The sequence below is a fragment of the Lonchura striata genome, chromosome 6 (assembly GCF_046129695.1).
Source record: "Lonchura striata isolate bLonStr1 chromosome 6, bLonStr1.mat, whole genome shotgun sequence".
NCBI lineage: Eukaryota > Metazoa > Chordata > Aves > Passeriformes > Estrildidae > Lonchura > Lonchura striata.
In genome coordinates, this window is record NC_134608.1 from 6,824,760 (window position 1) to 6,840,153 (window position 15,394).

At 39.1% G+C, this 15,394-nt stretch overlaps 1 protein-coding gene across 2 annotated transcripts in view; it reads right to left on the minus strand.

Annotated features, from left to right (window-relative positions):
• Nucleotides 1–15,394, minus strand: part of PPP2R5E (protein phosphatase 2 regulatory subunit B'epsilon) — a 72,738-nt gene that overhangs the window by 14,629 nt on the left and 42,715 nt on the right. For both annotated transcript variants that reach the window (XM_021554519.3, XM_021554518.3), the window contains exons 4-5: nucleotides 5,328–5,429; nucleotides 2,605–2,697 (exon numbers count right to left, since the gene is read on the minus strand). In XM_021554519.3, the coding sequence (XP_021410194.1) occupies nucleotides 2,605–2,697; nucleotides 5,328–5,429 (195 nt within the window). The remainder of the gene's footprint in view (nucleotides 1–2,604; nucleotides 2,698–5,327; nucleotides 5,430–15,394) is intronic.

Here is a 15,394-nt window from a genome sequence, read left to right on the forward strand (position 1 = left end):
ACATTTCTGCAACTTGCAATGAGACCTCTCTGTATTTTCCTTGCAGTAAGAATCTGTGGTGGGGATTTCATGAGGTTTGTCAGCTGCCCTCCAGAGGTTATCAACACATTGCTCTGCTCAATTAGTTCTAGATTTAAATAAATAAACAGTCATCTCATCCTTCCCCAAATAGCACATTTCAGCCTAAGACAGCAAACAGCTGGAAACACTTATGTTTTTTATTTTCTTACTGGATTGAAAAGTATTTATATTTCCAGTTCTCTTATGCAGATCCTCTCTGGAAACACTACTAAACTAAGACTCTCATTACAAAAAAAAAAAAAAGACAATTATTTTGCTATGCCCAATTTGTTATCAGGTTTCAATAATAAAGTCTTATTTTTATGAATAAGCTTCAAGACTTCCATAATTTATTCTGACTATTCTAAACACACATAGAAAAGGGAAATTAATTTTCCAAAATAGCAACCTACATAACACAGAGACTTGTGGATATATTTGAATAGTATGTCTCTTAGCAACCACTGCCAACCATTTCAAACTGTACATAAGCAGGCTTTAGAATAGAACAGCTACACTGGTAAATACAGTATTTTATTAAAAAATACAGCTGAAAGCCAGAAACACAGCTATACTTCAGAAAAAAAGAAAAAAGCAAGTAAACAAACAAAAAATTTGAAAAAAGTCCATTAAAAAACACTAACTTTTAAACATTTTTTTTTTCATACAGGCATCCTTACTGCCAAGAAGCACCTCATTAATTTTTTTAAATTAAATATTAATTTTGAGAAAAAGATGATTCCAAATACTCCAAATGTCCCATTTGTGTGGTCAGTGTCACAAGACACCATAATGTGTAGTGTTCTTAAGTCTCAAATTGCTTTGCTATGTAAGGGATCTCAGTTGCAGATACTCAGGATTTACTCCTGACACACAACAGACACAACAGGAAGTGGAAGGATGCCCCAGTTCCTACAGTTCACCACAAAGTATTTAAACACATGGAAATAAAACTATTTGCTTGTGTGTGTATATGCATATATAAATGTCTGAACAGAACTTTTTACAGAAAAATGTGAATTTTAAATTGACACACTGTGCACAGCAGTACAAAAATGTGCACCACTAAACCCCATGGCAAGAACATAGGAATCCCTAGAACTCCTTTGACCTCTTAATTGTCATATCATGTTTTCTGATATGTACATTTTCAGATCTCATATTCCCCTCTTTCAGTAGATGCTATTCTTCCATTTAATAGATTTAATGAAAACTAGTAAGATTTAAAAAATCCCCTTGGTTTAGACCCATTCTCCTGTGCCAAACTGACAGTTTTGGAAGTCTTAAAAGGGTGTGAGTGGGATGTTGCCAGTCATGACCAAGTTCAGCAGCACAGAACAGGAGCATCTAAGAATTATTTTTACTAGATTCTTGAAGGAGAGCACATGCATTCATCCTAACACAATCCGTTCTATCTAATGAAACTAAAACCAGCCTGGAAAAACCTGTCAGGAGAGATTTGTCATGCATATTCTTTTATCTCCACCAGGTACTGGATGAACACATTGGTGCACCTCCTTGTCAAATCAGTACTGAGATGAACAAAAAGGAAACCACCAGAGGTTTGATCCAGATGAAAAATGCTCTTGTGTTTAGGAGATGGATAAAATAAGAATTTAAGAATGTCCTGTTGCTTTTGTAGGATGAAAAAGTCTTACGATATCGAGAAGGAAACTGAGTTCCCTTCTTTGAAACTTGGAATCTAAGGACAGAAATTGCTCTGCTTGCTACATTTTTCAGGTATTCTTTATCCAAACAACATACATGAACAGTAAAAGCACAACTTTTATTGTCTGAGCAGAGAAAAATAAAAGCTCCATGAGTGATAAAGGGCAAGAGAAAGGTCTTCAGAAATGCTGAGTATCTCCTACCAACTCTGGTTGCTTTTTCATTCAAGTGTCAGCCTGCAAGGAAACTCCATTTTCTAATTAAATAGGTATCATTCTAAATTCCCCTGATTTCAAAAGAAAGCTACAGACAGCATCAAGCACAAAGTTCTTTTTGACTCTGCAGTTACCCAAAAAACTCATGAAGGGAAAACAAAACCCAAGGCAGGCCTGTTCTCAAATCTAAAGACAAAAAAATCTGTCTGTGGAGTGTCCTGGCTTACCCCAGAAACAACTTCCTTCAGCCACCTCTGTATGTATAAGCAACACCAAGACACATAAAACTGGTGTTTAAGTTATCTCTCTGGATAGAGAGAACAGCACTTTGAGACTACTTGGTAGCAAACTTTTCATTTTTCAACAGTTACTGTTTCAGCTCCATCTCAAAACCAGCAAGTCAAATATTTTGACTGAGGAATTGAAACTGGATCCAAACCATCTATTTTATGTACCTATATTAACAGAGACTGACATACAAACACACACACCTTTTTCCACTATCTCCACAGAGTGAAAACTTTCATTGTAGATGCTAGTTTAGTCTTTTTCTGTTGCAAATGAAGTTACACTCTCAAATTCTGAACAAAATCTTTTTAAAGGAGTTTTTATTTGTTTCCCAAAAGCGACACTAAGCTTTAAAAAAAGCACAGCAGCTTACCTGCAATACAAATTTCTGATCTATGTACTTTTTGGCAATGCTGGGCTGAAATTCTTGGCTTTCCAAAAATCGTATGAAAAACTCATATACAAGCTGCAAAAGAAAAAACAAACAAAACATGGGTTTAGTTTATTACTTGATTATTGTTTATATTTTTGAGTATTTCTGTATATTATTTTGTTAGACAATTAAAAAATGCTTCTTTTTCCCCAGTACAAAGGGTTAAAAAATTTTAAAAATATTTTTCTTCTTTATCAAATTGCCATCTTTTAGTTAAAATTAATTACATGAGCTTTTTAAGCTGTCTTTGCTTATTTAACTCCAGTCAAAGACATTTCATCACCAAGAACAGGCACTGCCATCTTGTAATGCTTGTTATCATCTTGTAAAGCTTCCCAGAGTAATTGGGAAGCACATTTAAACTGCCCTCTGAACTGCTGAAGTCACATCAAATACAGACATTAGAATTCTGAAGGGGTTGGTGAAACAGTTGGAAATATTTAAATTAAATTAGAAACTGCTTATAAGAGTGTTCTAGTACAACTTGAAACACAGAGGAAGAATACAAACCAGAATTTATTCAGAAGTTCCTAACTTACTGTAAAGATTAGCCTCAGGGCTGCAGAAAATCTGCTTATTTTCATGCAATTCCATCTCTACCTAAACTCTTCAGTGGGACAGCAAGATTTTTCATTTAGTGGAGAAAAAGAAGAGTATAAAAAACCAGGGAACAAGGAAGTGAAGTGAAACAGAGACTGCTGTGGCCCCCTAAGACAGCAGCTCTAATCTGTCACTGATAATGAGCTACCAGCCAGCCATTCTCTTTGCAGAACCTTTTCATAAAGAGCAGCCATTGAAAACTTTTTCCTTTTTGTCTTTAGTGAGTAGGAATATTGATACTGAAAGGCGAAAGGAAGCTTAAAAATTACATTTTAAAATAATTTTAAACTTTTCCATGACAGCAATATGCTGCAAAACTGCTGCTGGTACTTTATAACAGTGTTCTGACTTCTTAAAGGAAGCAATAGGAAATCAAAAATAAGGAGAGAGGTTTAGAAAGAAGTTGTGGGAAAAGTGACACCTTACATAACACCAACATTAAATCATCAGGAAATCAATTCCATTGACTTTTCACAAATACTTTGGTGAATTTCTTCTTGACAATGGTAAGTCATCCACTGGATAAGAAATTCCATCATTTCCATGCAAGTAATAACTTTCTGAACTACAGCACCAGTGTCACTTAATGTGCTGTTTCCAGGCAGGCACAGCTCCTCAGAGCTGCCTTGAAGTTTTGAACATTCTTATTTTTTGTGAAATTTAAATATAAATGAGGGATGAACCTACATTTCAACAGATTCTGAATTAGAGAGCACAAAAGAGTGAAAAAAAAAAACACTCACAGGATTGTGCATGCAACTGTAAAATAAAATCCTCATTTCAGGCTGAGATCAACTCTGCTCCTTTGCTCACAAAAACTCCCAAACTCCACAAACTGTTACTCAAGCAAAATTCCTGTAAATTTACCAGTGATGTGAGTCATTATCCTGACTAACACACACAGGATCTTCATCTAGATTTTCTATGAAGGAATTTACTGCATTAGCATCAAGGATGTTTTCTCCAGTTTAGTTTATGTTCTTCATTCAAAATCACAGAATGATGGAACGGGTTGGGTTGGGTTGGAAAGGACATTAAAGATCATCTCATTTCACCCACCCCTGCCATGGGCAGGGACACCTTTCCCAAGAGCAGGTTGCTCATCCAACCTGGCCTCCAACACTCCCGGGGATGGGGCAGCCACTGCTTTTCTGGGCAAGCTGTGCCAGGGCCTCACACCCTCACAAGTCAAGAACTTCTTAGTGAGTGTAATCTGAATCTCTCCTTGTCCTGTCACTATCTGACTGTGTAAAAAGTCACCCTCCCTTGATTTTCATAATCTCCCTTTCATGTACTGGAAGGCTGCAGTGAGGTTTCCCTGGAGCCTTCTCTTCTCCAGGATGAACAACCCCTGCTCTCTCTCAGCCTGTGCTCACAGGACAGGAACTCCAGCCCTCTGATCATCTTTGCATTCTCTCTGGACCCGCTCCAACAAGTCTACAACTTTCTTGTGCTAATAACTCCAAACCTGGATGCAATGTTATCCCACATGGGGGTGGAATCCCAAAACCCCTTCTTTTGACAAGCGAAATTCAGAGGAAGGGATGCTACTTAGTGAGCTTGAAACCTGCTCCAAACACCTGGGAGCAAACCTTGACTCAAGGAGAGGAAGGAGGACTTAGATAGGGATGCAGCTTCTCATTCATTTTTCTGATCAGCTGCCAACACCTGTGCACTTTCATATGAATATTACCCACCCTCAATAAAGCAAAACTGCCAGCAGTGTCATCCTCACAATGCTCTTGCTGAAGTTGTTGAAAAATACTTGTGCATCAAAGCAGTTGGTAAAGTAAAATAATATTTAAATCAGCGAAGGACAACAGGAATATGAGGGACACCATCAATATAATTTTGAAAGAAAGCTTTAACATTTTACAACTATCACAAATTTCTCTCCCATCTCTGTAGGTACCGTATTAGAATCATAAACAGTATTAATACATGTTATTATTAAGTGTCTCACTGACTAGTTCTGATTCATAGATTTAAAAAAAAAAGCTGAGAAAATTATTATATACACCAAGCAACAACAAGAATTTCTTCTGAGGTAAAGAATCAAAAACCTGTAAGTGCGGCCACGATGCCTCCAAGGTGGGCTCATCTTCTTCTGGATCGAATTCATTGCTGTCACTAGGCGGGAGAGTTCTGAAGATATTGCAAGATACCTGAAAAGGCAAAGAAAGGAGGATGAGATTCATTCTGCACACAGGTAATGGATTTCAGGACTCTGTATGTCTGTGTCTGCTCTATCCTCCATCACTTACACACTGTTTCTTTTTCCTGCTGTCTGACAAGGATCTTTAGCAACAGCACAGGGCTAAGGAACCTGTCACTTTACAAACCTGCCACCAGCCTAGGCTTTTCTCCTTTCCTCTGATATCCCAGTATTACCCAGTCTGCCACCATGTTCCAGAGGAGCCCACCAACATATAATTCCCAATCCTGATGGGCATCAGTGGGGGCCAGGACTGTTTAAGAGTTCTGGGAAATACCTTCAACTTGTACTCCTAAAGTGTTGTCATACAGCATTTGGTTATTTTTGTCTGTACAGAGAAACATTAATGATTAAGGTCTCATCTGTCAGCACTCGTTAGGAGTTGCCAGTGCTACTCACACATTAAATGCTTGGACACCTCATGCCAAGTACAGAACTTGGTACAAAATGAAAGCAAATAATAGTATTTGCTCAACACTTAGCCTACATTTTATTTCATGCCTGGCTCGCTTTGCTTAATCTTATTTAGAGGTACTTTGGTGAGACTGCCTGGCTTTGTGAGGTTCATGCTATCAGCAAAGACTGAGCCAGAGAGCTTTCCTGGGTTAATTAGAGTGCTGAATGGAGCGTACAGCTTATTATGCAGCAAATCTGATAAACTGCAAACATGCTGTAGGGCCCCTCTGCACTTGGAAGGTGATGATGTGCCTTCCTTGCTCTGCTCCTGCGCATTTGACCCATCTCTAAGCTGGTTAATCAAACAGCTGGGAAAAGCAGCATGTTATCCCTAATCCATACATGACCTCTTCATAGTAGTTCAGACAAACTAAGCTATTTAAGATACAAAATTAGTATGTTCTTCAGCATCTTTGTTTATTTTTTCCAGCTTTTTTACTCCTGTAAATGTTTTCATCTGTAAGGAGTATTTTCAGTATGTTGGCAATTTAGTGAGAAAGGGCACTTTAAAGCCCACAGTTTAAATACAATCCAAATACTGATAAAATCAAGATTTAAATAGGGTGAAGTTTTAGAATTTGCAAGACAAACAGAACAGATTCAGGCACTGCAGAAACAGAAAGATGAAAGAAGCAAGTGCAGGACAGCACACGTGGGTGCACCCGAGTGAGGGATGTTCACTGAACACAAAAGAGCGAGCAAGGCAAACCAGGGAGCACAGAAAACAAGAGGCCACGCTGGTTTGCGCTGGGACTTGTCCCTTCCTGCCACAAGAGGGTGTGTGCCACTGCACTGCCAGTCCTGCGGGCTCTACAGGAGCTCAGCACAGCTTTCAGCCCGGAGGGACTCGGCGCTTCCCGCAGCCGGAGCTGATGGGTGCTGAGCTCCTCCTGCCCGGCACCCACAGCACCGAGGGACTGCCCGCATTCAGCAGGACATCTTTTCCTCCTTTCTCCAGCCTCTTCCCCAGCTCATTCCCTTCTCTCAAGAGCCCCTTCATGAAGAGACATTTCTAATCTCATGAGAGGCCAAATAACTATTCCAGGAATACACACACGTTACAGTTTGTCTTTCCTCAAGGATTCCCGAACTCCTCCTTCTACTATCCCCGATATGAAAATGCGGGAGAGGAGGAGAGTGATCACAATTAGCAAGACCGAGTTTCTGTGGTAGAACACAAAAGAGGATAGACAGCCCAAAGGATCCCCAAGTAGAAAGTGGGAAATGTACCTTGAATCCAACCATTCGGGATTCTAAAATACTTACTCAAGCATTTTTTGTTAATGCTTCACAGTCAAAAATCCCAGCTCTCTCAGGATTTGGATCAAAATAAGAAACTAGGAAAACCAAAGGCAGCTTTTTTTCCCCTTTTCTGCTTTAAATTTCATTTGAAACAGTAAAGAAAATTTTCTGCTAATTTAACTATACATGTATTATTAAAACTTGTACCTACAGATCACTCATCAGTTGTTTTGTTTAGAAACTGGAACAAATACTGAATTATGGCACAAGCAAAACCTGCAAGGGAAAGTACATACTTTCAGAATGAAAAGCTAAACAAAGACAAATTCCTGTAAGACTCAAATTAAGTCAAACCAAGCCTAAGCAGTTAGTGCCAGGGCCTTACCAACATGACAGAAGTATGAGAGGTTCAGCAACAATTAGCAAAGTTCCAGCACAGACACCTGGATCTTGAGCTTGGGACAAAATTAGTATGATCTCTGGAGAGTGCCTATTAAAAAATGCCAGTCTCAAGGCAACTCAAAAACAGGGTTTTTTGCATAAGAAAATTAACATGCAGGAGTAAATGGAAGCTAGAATATTGTCCTAGTATGCAGTTTGGTCTCTTTTAATTTTCTGGTTTGCATTAGGAGTGAAGATAAGCTATGTGGAGCCAAAATGCAGACATTCTCCTCAGGAGAACAGACAGAACAGGTTATCTTTAAGTGATTTCCCCAGGTTATCATAACTTTAGAAGATAATGTGTGCCATTACAGTTACATTAATCACCACAACACAGCACGATAGCTCATTTACATGCAGTGTCAATTTATAGCACACTTATCTAAATCAGTAGCCTCTGGGTGGTTAATGTTTATAAGCCTCTAAGGGAGAACTGAAGGCAACGAGTCCTTCCATGCATGAACTGCCCAGCTGTATGTTGGAGACCCTGACAGCCATCACATCACACAGGAACACACCATACTGGATCTGGAAAGACTTTGTCTCAGGCATAAGGCAGCGATTTAGAATTTATCCCTGGGCTCAAGCATCATGCCAGAATTCCTTCAGCTGGATAGCTGAACCATTTCTCTCCTGACCCTTCTTGGATCATCAAGCCAGAGGACATCCCTGCCAGCCTGCATACACAATCCCCAGGGATTCCTCTCCCAAAGCCAACAGAAATGACTATGGATCAACACTGACTTCCGTCTGCCACTGATCAGGAACGCCTCCAAGCACAGATGATCCTCTGGAAGGCAAACCAGAACTCTAATATTCTAGAAGTTGTATCAAGACAGATTTCCCTTCTCTGTCCTCAAAAACACCTGCACCCTCTTCCCCATGGCTGCACCTTTCAGAAGCACACACCAAACTGGGTGTACAGCTTCTCCACCATGCAGAATCTGAACATCCAAGTGCCAGAAACCAACTTAACAAGCAGTTAAATTTACCCCTTGGCAGTGACTCAAAAACATCCCAGACCAAAGTGGAAATGCTGAAATGACAGATTTCTAGACTGGAGATGCACAGAAAGCTCTGAGCTCTGTGTCAGTCAGGCACCAGTCACAGAATCACAGAGTGGTTTGGATTGGAAGGGACCTTTAAGGTCATCTTGTTCCAACACCCTGCCATGGGCAGGGATGCCACCCACTAGACCAGGCTGCTGCAAGCCCCATCCAGCCTGGCTTTGAACACTTCCAGGGACAGGGCAATCACAACTTCTCTGGGCAACCTCTGCCAGTGCTTCACTTGCCCTCCTAAGAATTTCTTCTTAAGATCTGATCTAACACCTAACTCCAGCCAGATGCAAGACAAAAACTCTCCCAGGCAATTACAAATCAATGTCAATTTGTTAAAAACAAACAATACAGGGAATGCTGCTCTGTACCCTCCCAAAGAGCGAGTTGCAATTTTTGAACAGATCTCATGTCTGGTACCTGGCATTGCACACCACAAAATTAGGAATATACAAGTAAAAGCATTAAGCTTCAAGAAATCTTTATCACCACATTTATAATTGAAATAACTTCTAGAAAAGAATGTAATAAGAGGCTCAAGTCTGAAATCAAAATTCATGTTTTGAGAAGTCCTCTCTTTGCCCCTCACTGGAGTGCTAAAAAAGTGACAACGCTGTAATAGAAACACTTCACAAATTGAATTGCAGCTGAGCACTTCCACTCTGTGCTGTTTGAAACAAAGATTTTTATCAGTAATAGTCTTCCTGAATGAAAGCTGAAATGAAAACAAACACACACACTGCAAACTTTAATGCATTCTCTATATAAAACCAGGGTAACTAGATACCCATTTAGCTTACAGGGAACACGGTTCTTCAATTAAAAATATGTGGAATCATCCAAATAAACCCCATGTACATATAAAGTTGAAACCCAGTATCTCTGCTCAGAGTGTTTAAACTGCTGTGCATAATAATAACACAGAGAAGCAATAAAATGTAATTAAGTCATAACATGAAGCCATTCTAACCTGGAGACAACACTGGCCCCTGGAAAAGACACTGGGCTTGTCCTTCTGAAACCTATCTGCATATGTGGAGCTTTTTAATATCGTTTACAGATTTACATATTCTAGAGCCTGAAGCAACGACTGCAGTCACTCAGCTATAATCTCTCTATAATACCCAATGAATTGTTCCCAGGAGTTTGACTAAAGAACATCTTACAAAATGTAGTATCTAATTTTATCTTAAAGGATTATAAACTGTCCCATCAGCTCTCTTTTCCTAAAGTTTCACTACTAATTTAGCTACAGCACTGTTGCTGATCTCAAGGTTGAATCTGCCTGATACCCTGTTGGCTCTTGTTAAACCACCAGATCTCTTTTACACCTGTATATATATTTGCATATGCAGTATGTGTCTATCTATAGATAGGTATTTTTATATAGGCATGACAACTCTCAACCTCTGTGTCGTTAAATGGAAAAACAAAGCTCCTAAACCCAGGCAGTTGTTGGTTTCTCTGTTTGTTTTTAATCCTGTGATTATTTTTGCTTCCTTCCTTTGACCTCCCACCTGTGCACAAGTGCACTGGGGTATATATAAAAAGCCAGACCATCTCCCTCTTTTTTCCTGCATGTTGTCATATTAATTTATCGACATTCACTTTGAACAGTGCAGCGTACCAGAAATTCATATTAAGATACTCGTGATAAGCAATCCACAATGCTCAGGTTCTTTTCTGCACCACTGCTTGCCTGAATGAATACAGTCTTTCAGGGCTTAATATTATGTGCCTTCTTTTGCCCAGCAGCATTACTTTTGACTTGGCTGCATCAAAATGAACTACATTGGATTGTGAACACAGTCAACAATCCAGATCACAGGCTGGGGGGAAAACAGTTCTTCTCATATTCCCTTGACCTTTAAGTCTTCTAAAAATTCAATCAATAACCTGCAAGAATTTAGCTCTGAATCAGGGCTCCTAAACTTGTTAGCTTACCATCACCCACTTCAGTGGTGGTAGCAGCTTCCATCCATACAGATGAGGAAGCAGCAAACCTGAGATCCTTGGGCAATGCTTCTCTTGGCAGAACTGCAACAGGAGCGAGTTTGTAGGACAAAACAGCTGGTGCTCAAGTGCAGTGTCCACATTATGTGTGTATAGAGGGAGAAGATGCTTTCTAGTGATATCTTGTATTAAAAAAACCCAGTAACTATACTCCTGCAGTGGATGCTTTGCCCAAAATAAACCCAATTTACAAACCCTGAAACTTCTCAGAGAAGCACAGAATGATTTGGGTTGGAAGGGACCTTATAGGTCATCTAATTCCAATCTGCTCTGCCACAGGTAGAGACACTTTCCACTAGACCAGGTTGCTCCAAGCCCCATCCAACCTGCCCTTAAACAATTCCGGGGATGAGGAGGCCACAGCTTCTCTGGGCAACCTGTGCCAGTGGCTCATCAACCTAGCAGTGAAGAATTCCATCCTAACATGTAATCTGGCCCTGTCCCTTTCCAAATTCAAGCCACTACCCTTTGTTCTAATCTTGTTCACTCCAACAAGAGCCACAGTGGGTTACAGCACTTTGTACCTGAATTAGAAGTGTTAGCTCAGCCCCCAGCCCAGGCAGCAGCCCTGGTACAGTTCTCCTCACTGTTGGGAACTGGAGCTCTGCAATTCCACTCTAGGTCACCTAGACCCAAATTATATCTGGGTACTCTACCAGTAACCCCATTCATCACTATCTCCCTGTAACTAAGTTCTCAGATGATTCAATGGAAGAATTATTTATTTAATGTGTGTCTAGGTAATTCTATAATACAGTCTGAAAAAGCATAGTAGTAGCTAAGTATATTGGACAAATTTAAAGCACAGTACCAGCAGAAAGAGCTCCTCACCTCTAGAACAGGCAAGAGATCAAGTGAAAGCTCGCCAATGAATGAACTTGAACTCCAGACAGCATCACAAAACTCATGCTGTCCTGGACTCCAAACTAAAGAACAGAACACACAATTCAAAACTCAGGAAAACAACCCCTCAGAAAAAAATTAAGACTGTGCTTGTCTGTAGACAAAATGCTTTAAAGGTACTTAAGAGATGACACAGCCAAAAGAGGGTGTGGGGATGTAAAGGTCCTTTAAATAAATAAATACAGCTCAATTGAGTGTTCCTTGAACAAGAAAGTGTTTTTCCAGTTTATTTCTTTGCTTTAGATCTAGTCACTGCACTGGCATTCAGATAAAGCCTGACAGATGCAAGGACTAATAACCAACCACAGGAATAACAGATATGGGTAAATTTAATTGCAGACTGTCCAGAAAAATTATCAGGGACAACTGCTGCAAGAGGAGCTGCCTCCAACTGATTTTTTGAGAAGGGCACAAAACATCAGAGTCTCTTCTTTTAATAAGCATTGTACATTTAATACAAGCTAGGTGTATAAGGAATGTGAGTAACAAAAACATCTAACAAAAGTATTTGTTAGATGAATCAAAAACATCCCAAACATCAAAAACAAATAACACATAAAAGAAATGAAAGTTAGATTCTTTTCTTGCTTCTACAGAATTGATAATCCTTACATTAAAGAAAGAAGAACAGAATTTAAAATATTATGTGATTTTTATGTGTTTTTTTTTTTAACAATAGCATGCTTGCTCCATTATGGCTGCACCTACATGACAATTTTTAATGAAAAAACATTTAGGGGGCCTGGGGTGGGGGGGGGGGGGGGGAGGATCAAAGGACATTGCATTTTCCTTCCAGCATTTCAGATGGCTTCAAAATCTGTTCTACTTCCACTGAGTCAAGTTAAGTTAGAAATTGATTCCTAATATTTTACAGAATTCCTGAATTTATATAGAAAGGGATATGATTTGTCAACTCTGGTGAGAGTATAAGATTTCATTAATTTCCCTTAAACTCAAAATGACACTCAGTATTATATTTTGAAATCTAATGCAAGAAGCAACAGGAACATACACACAGGTTTTTTGTTAAATCAAAAAGGTAAGACTGAACATAGGTGGACCTGCAGAAAAATCTCTATCCATGAACATTTTAATACAGAAACTCTGAAGATGTCATACTTAGTCACAAGACACAGCTAAAGCTATAGAAAATATAAAAATCATAATGCCTATGAAGTCTAACAGCTAGAACACTTCCTAAAAATAGGTTCTTCAACATACTAAAAAAAATCATGGCTTAGCAAGATATTCTTTATGTTTAACGGGTCTGTCACAAACAAACTCCTGAACAGACTCTGCCCTCACATCTGTTGAGACAAACCTCCAGTAAAAACTAATGCAATCTTTCCAGATTTATGTCAGTAGAAAAAAGAGGAGAAAAAAAAAACAAAGCCAAACCAGAATCTGACCTTTAAAATGAATTTTTTGTGTTTATTTGGGTATTGATTTGACCAAGTTTCTTTCCCTGTGTTGCTTCACACGGCTTCTACACTACATGACATCTCCTATGATGTCTCACTTGGGCTGTATAGAAATTACATTCCTATTTTACTCAATTTGCCATTACAGAAAAGATAAAGATGACAATGGGAAGCCAGAGGCATTTCAGCACTTAGAAAAGAGAACAAAGTATCACCACTCCATTCGAAAAGATGTATCTGAAGAGAGTTTCATTGCCCATCTCCTGTGGGCTGGCAAACACACACTGATGTCGCATAAACGTCAGGGCTCAGGTCTGCAATTTCTAAAGAAGCAAGCAGGAGAGCTGAAAGGTTGCTCCCCAACAAAGAGATTCACCCAGACTTCTCAGTTTAACAGCTTGTCAATTTTTTTCATCCATTTTTTAAATAAAATGGATCAGTTTCCTCAATCTATGTCTTAACATCCATAAAACACAAACAGTTCTACCACATACACCCTTCAGGATACCACAGATAAAAACAAACATTTATTTCGTTCAACTACCACTGCTTAATCTACCAGCAAAATTCAGTACCATTAGTTTAAGACTCCACATTTTGCTCAGACAGGAATAAATTTTGGATTAAGTGTCTAATTATTGGCTCATAAAGTCATATTACTGGCATTTCCTTCTTAGCAGAGTGTGGCTTAATTGGCAAGGCCATTTTTCCTAAGACTTGCCTAATTCTAAAGAATGTCATTTGCCCCTCTGAACAACACATCAAACTGCAGGGAAGCACACTGAGCAATACCCTCCTGAATAAATCTGTTCAGCTCATGGCCATTACCACAAATCCCAACTGTCCTCCCCATCAACTGATATTGATGACACGGATGAGGCCTCTGCAACTTGCTTTGGTGGTCATTAGGAGATTCTGGCTTATTTTATTTTTTTGAATAGCAAATAACATTCCAGACACTGTATCAAGCTATAGAGAGTGATTTAAGGAAGCAGATTTGCACACAGGTTGACAAACAGCCAAGTGGTTTCACATTTAGCTATATACAACATCGTATCACATGCTCAAGAGAAGATGAAAACATGTGATGTTACAAGCATGGATAAAGCTTTTAATGGCATAAATTTTAGATGGTCAGCATGAAAAACATCTCTAAGTTATCTAGCTGCCACAAATTACTTTTTCAACTCCTTATATTTTAGAAGCAATTAAAAATCTCAGCTCTTCTGAAGAATTCTACTGGCAATTTTTTCTTAGCCAAATATATCTAGAGCCAAACATCTTTTGTGTCACTAACAGAGATCATTAACACATACATACATTATAAAACCTTAAAACACAAAAAGTTACTTCCAGAGATATTACTTTATTGAACATAGGTGATATAGATGAGAAAACATTTTAGCTATTTATCCTTCTCTATGACTATTAGACTGACTTTAGTATTAACTTTAAAAATATCAGTTTTAGACTGGTATGCCCTTTTTTTCCCTCCTGCTCCTGGATGATGTTAAAACTCACAATAGAACTTTTTTTTTTCCTTCACCTCCAAATCACAGTAGCCCAAAGGGACAAGCAGGAAATATTAATTCTTAGATTCATAAACACTAAGCATAACAGGGTAGAAATCTTTCAAAGGGACACAGAACAACTGCGCTCTGTTTTGATTAGTTTTAAGATCCTGGTCTTTCAATCAAAACACTCCCATGACAATTGTGGTAGGCAGGCAGTCGGGATGCTAATTTGGTCAGGACATAGGTACTGGTGTTTTCTTCACTATCATGACAGGTCTGAGACTGTCAATGTGACAGCTCCCTTGTGAACACAGCTGGAGACTTTGGTGAAAATCCCCAAAAGCACATGAAGGTGGTAGCTGCAGTGATGAAGTCCATTGTGCATATTTAAGTCTGTCTCAGTGTATGATTATGGGCAAAAAAAATGCCTGAAACAAGAACATGTTCTTACTGCAAAGAAGTTATACTTAAAAAAAGTGCTACAGTACAAAGTGATTAATGCCATCTCTTCACCAGGCAGTATGTGCTGAAAACTTAATCTATATAATATTAGAAGAACTACCTTTCCCTCTAGGGCCTGTGTAACTGTTCTCAAAGTGATGAAGAAGTCTTGCTTTTATAGACAAAGACTATCAGGAAAAAACAGCACTTTTACTAGACAGTCTATCTGCAAAAAACAAAACACCTGTAAGCCTCAAAAGCCCTGGTGATGTGGTTTAGCAGAAACACTGCAGCAGCATTTCTTGGGACCACTGACAGGAATCATTCATGCACCTGCTATGGGCTCACTCACACAAATTCCGAATCACAGCACTGCATCCTGCACCCATGGAATACAACCACCAAAGTGGTTTTCCAGCTGGACAT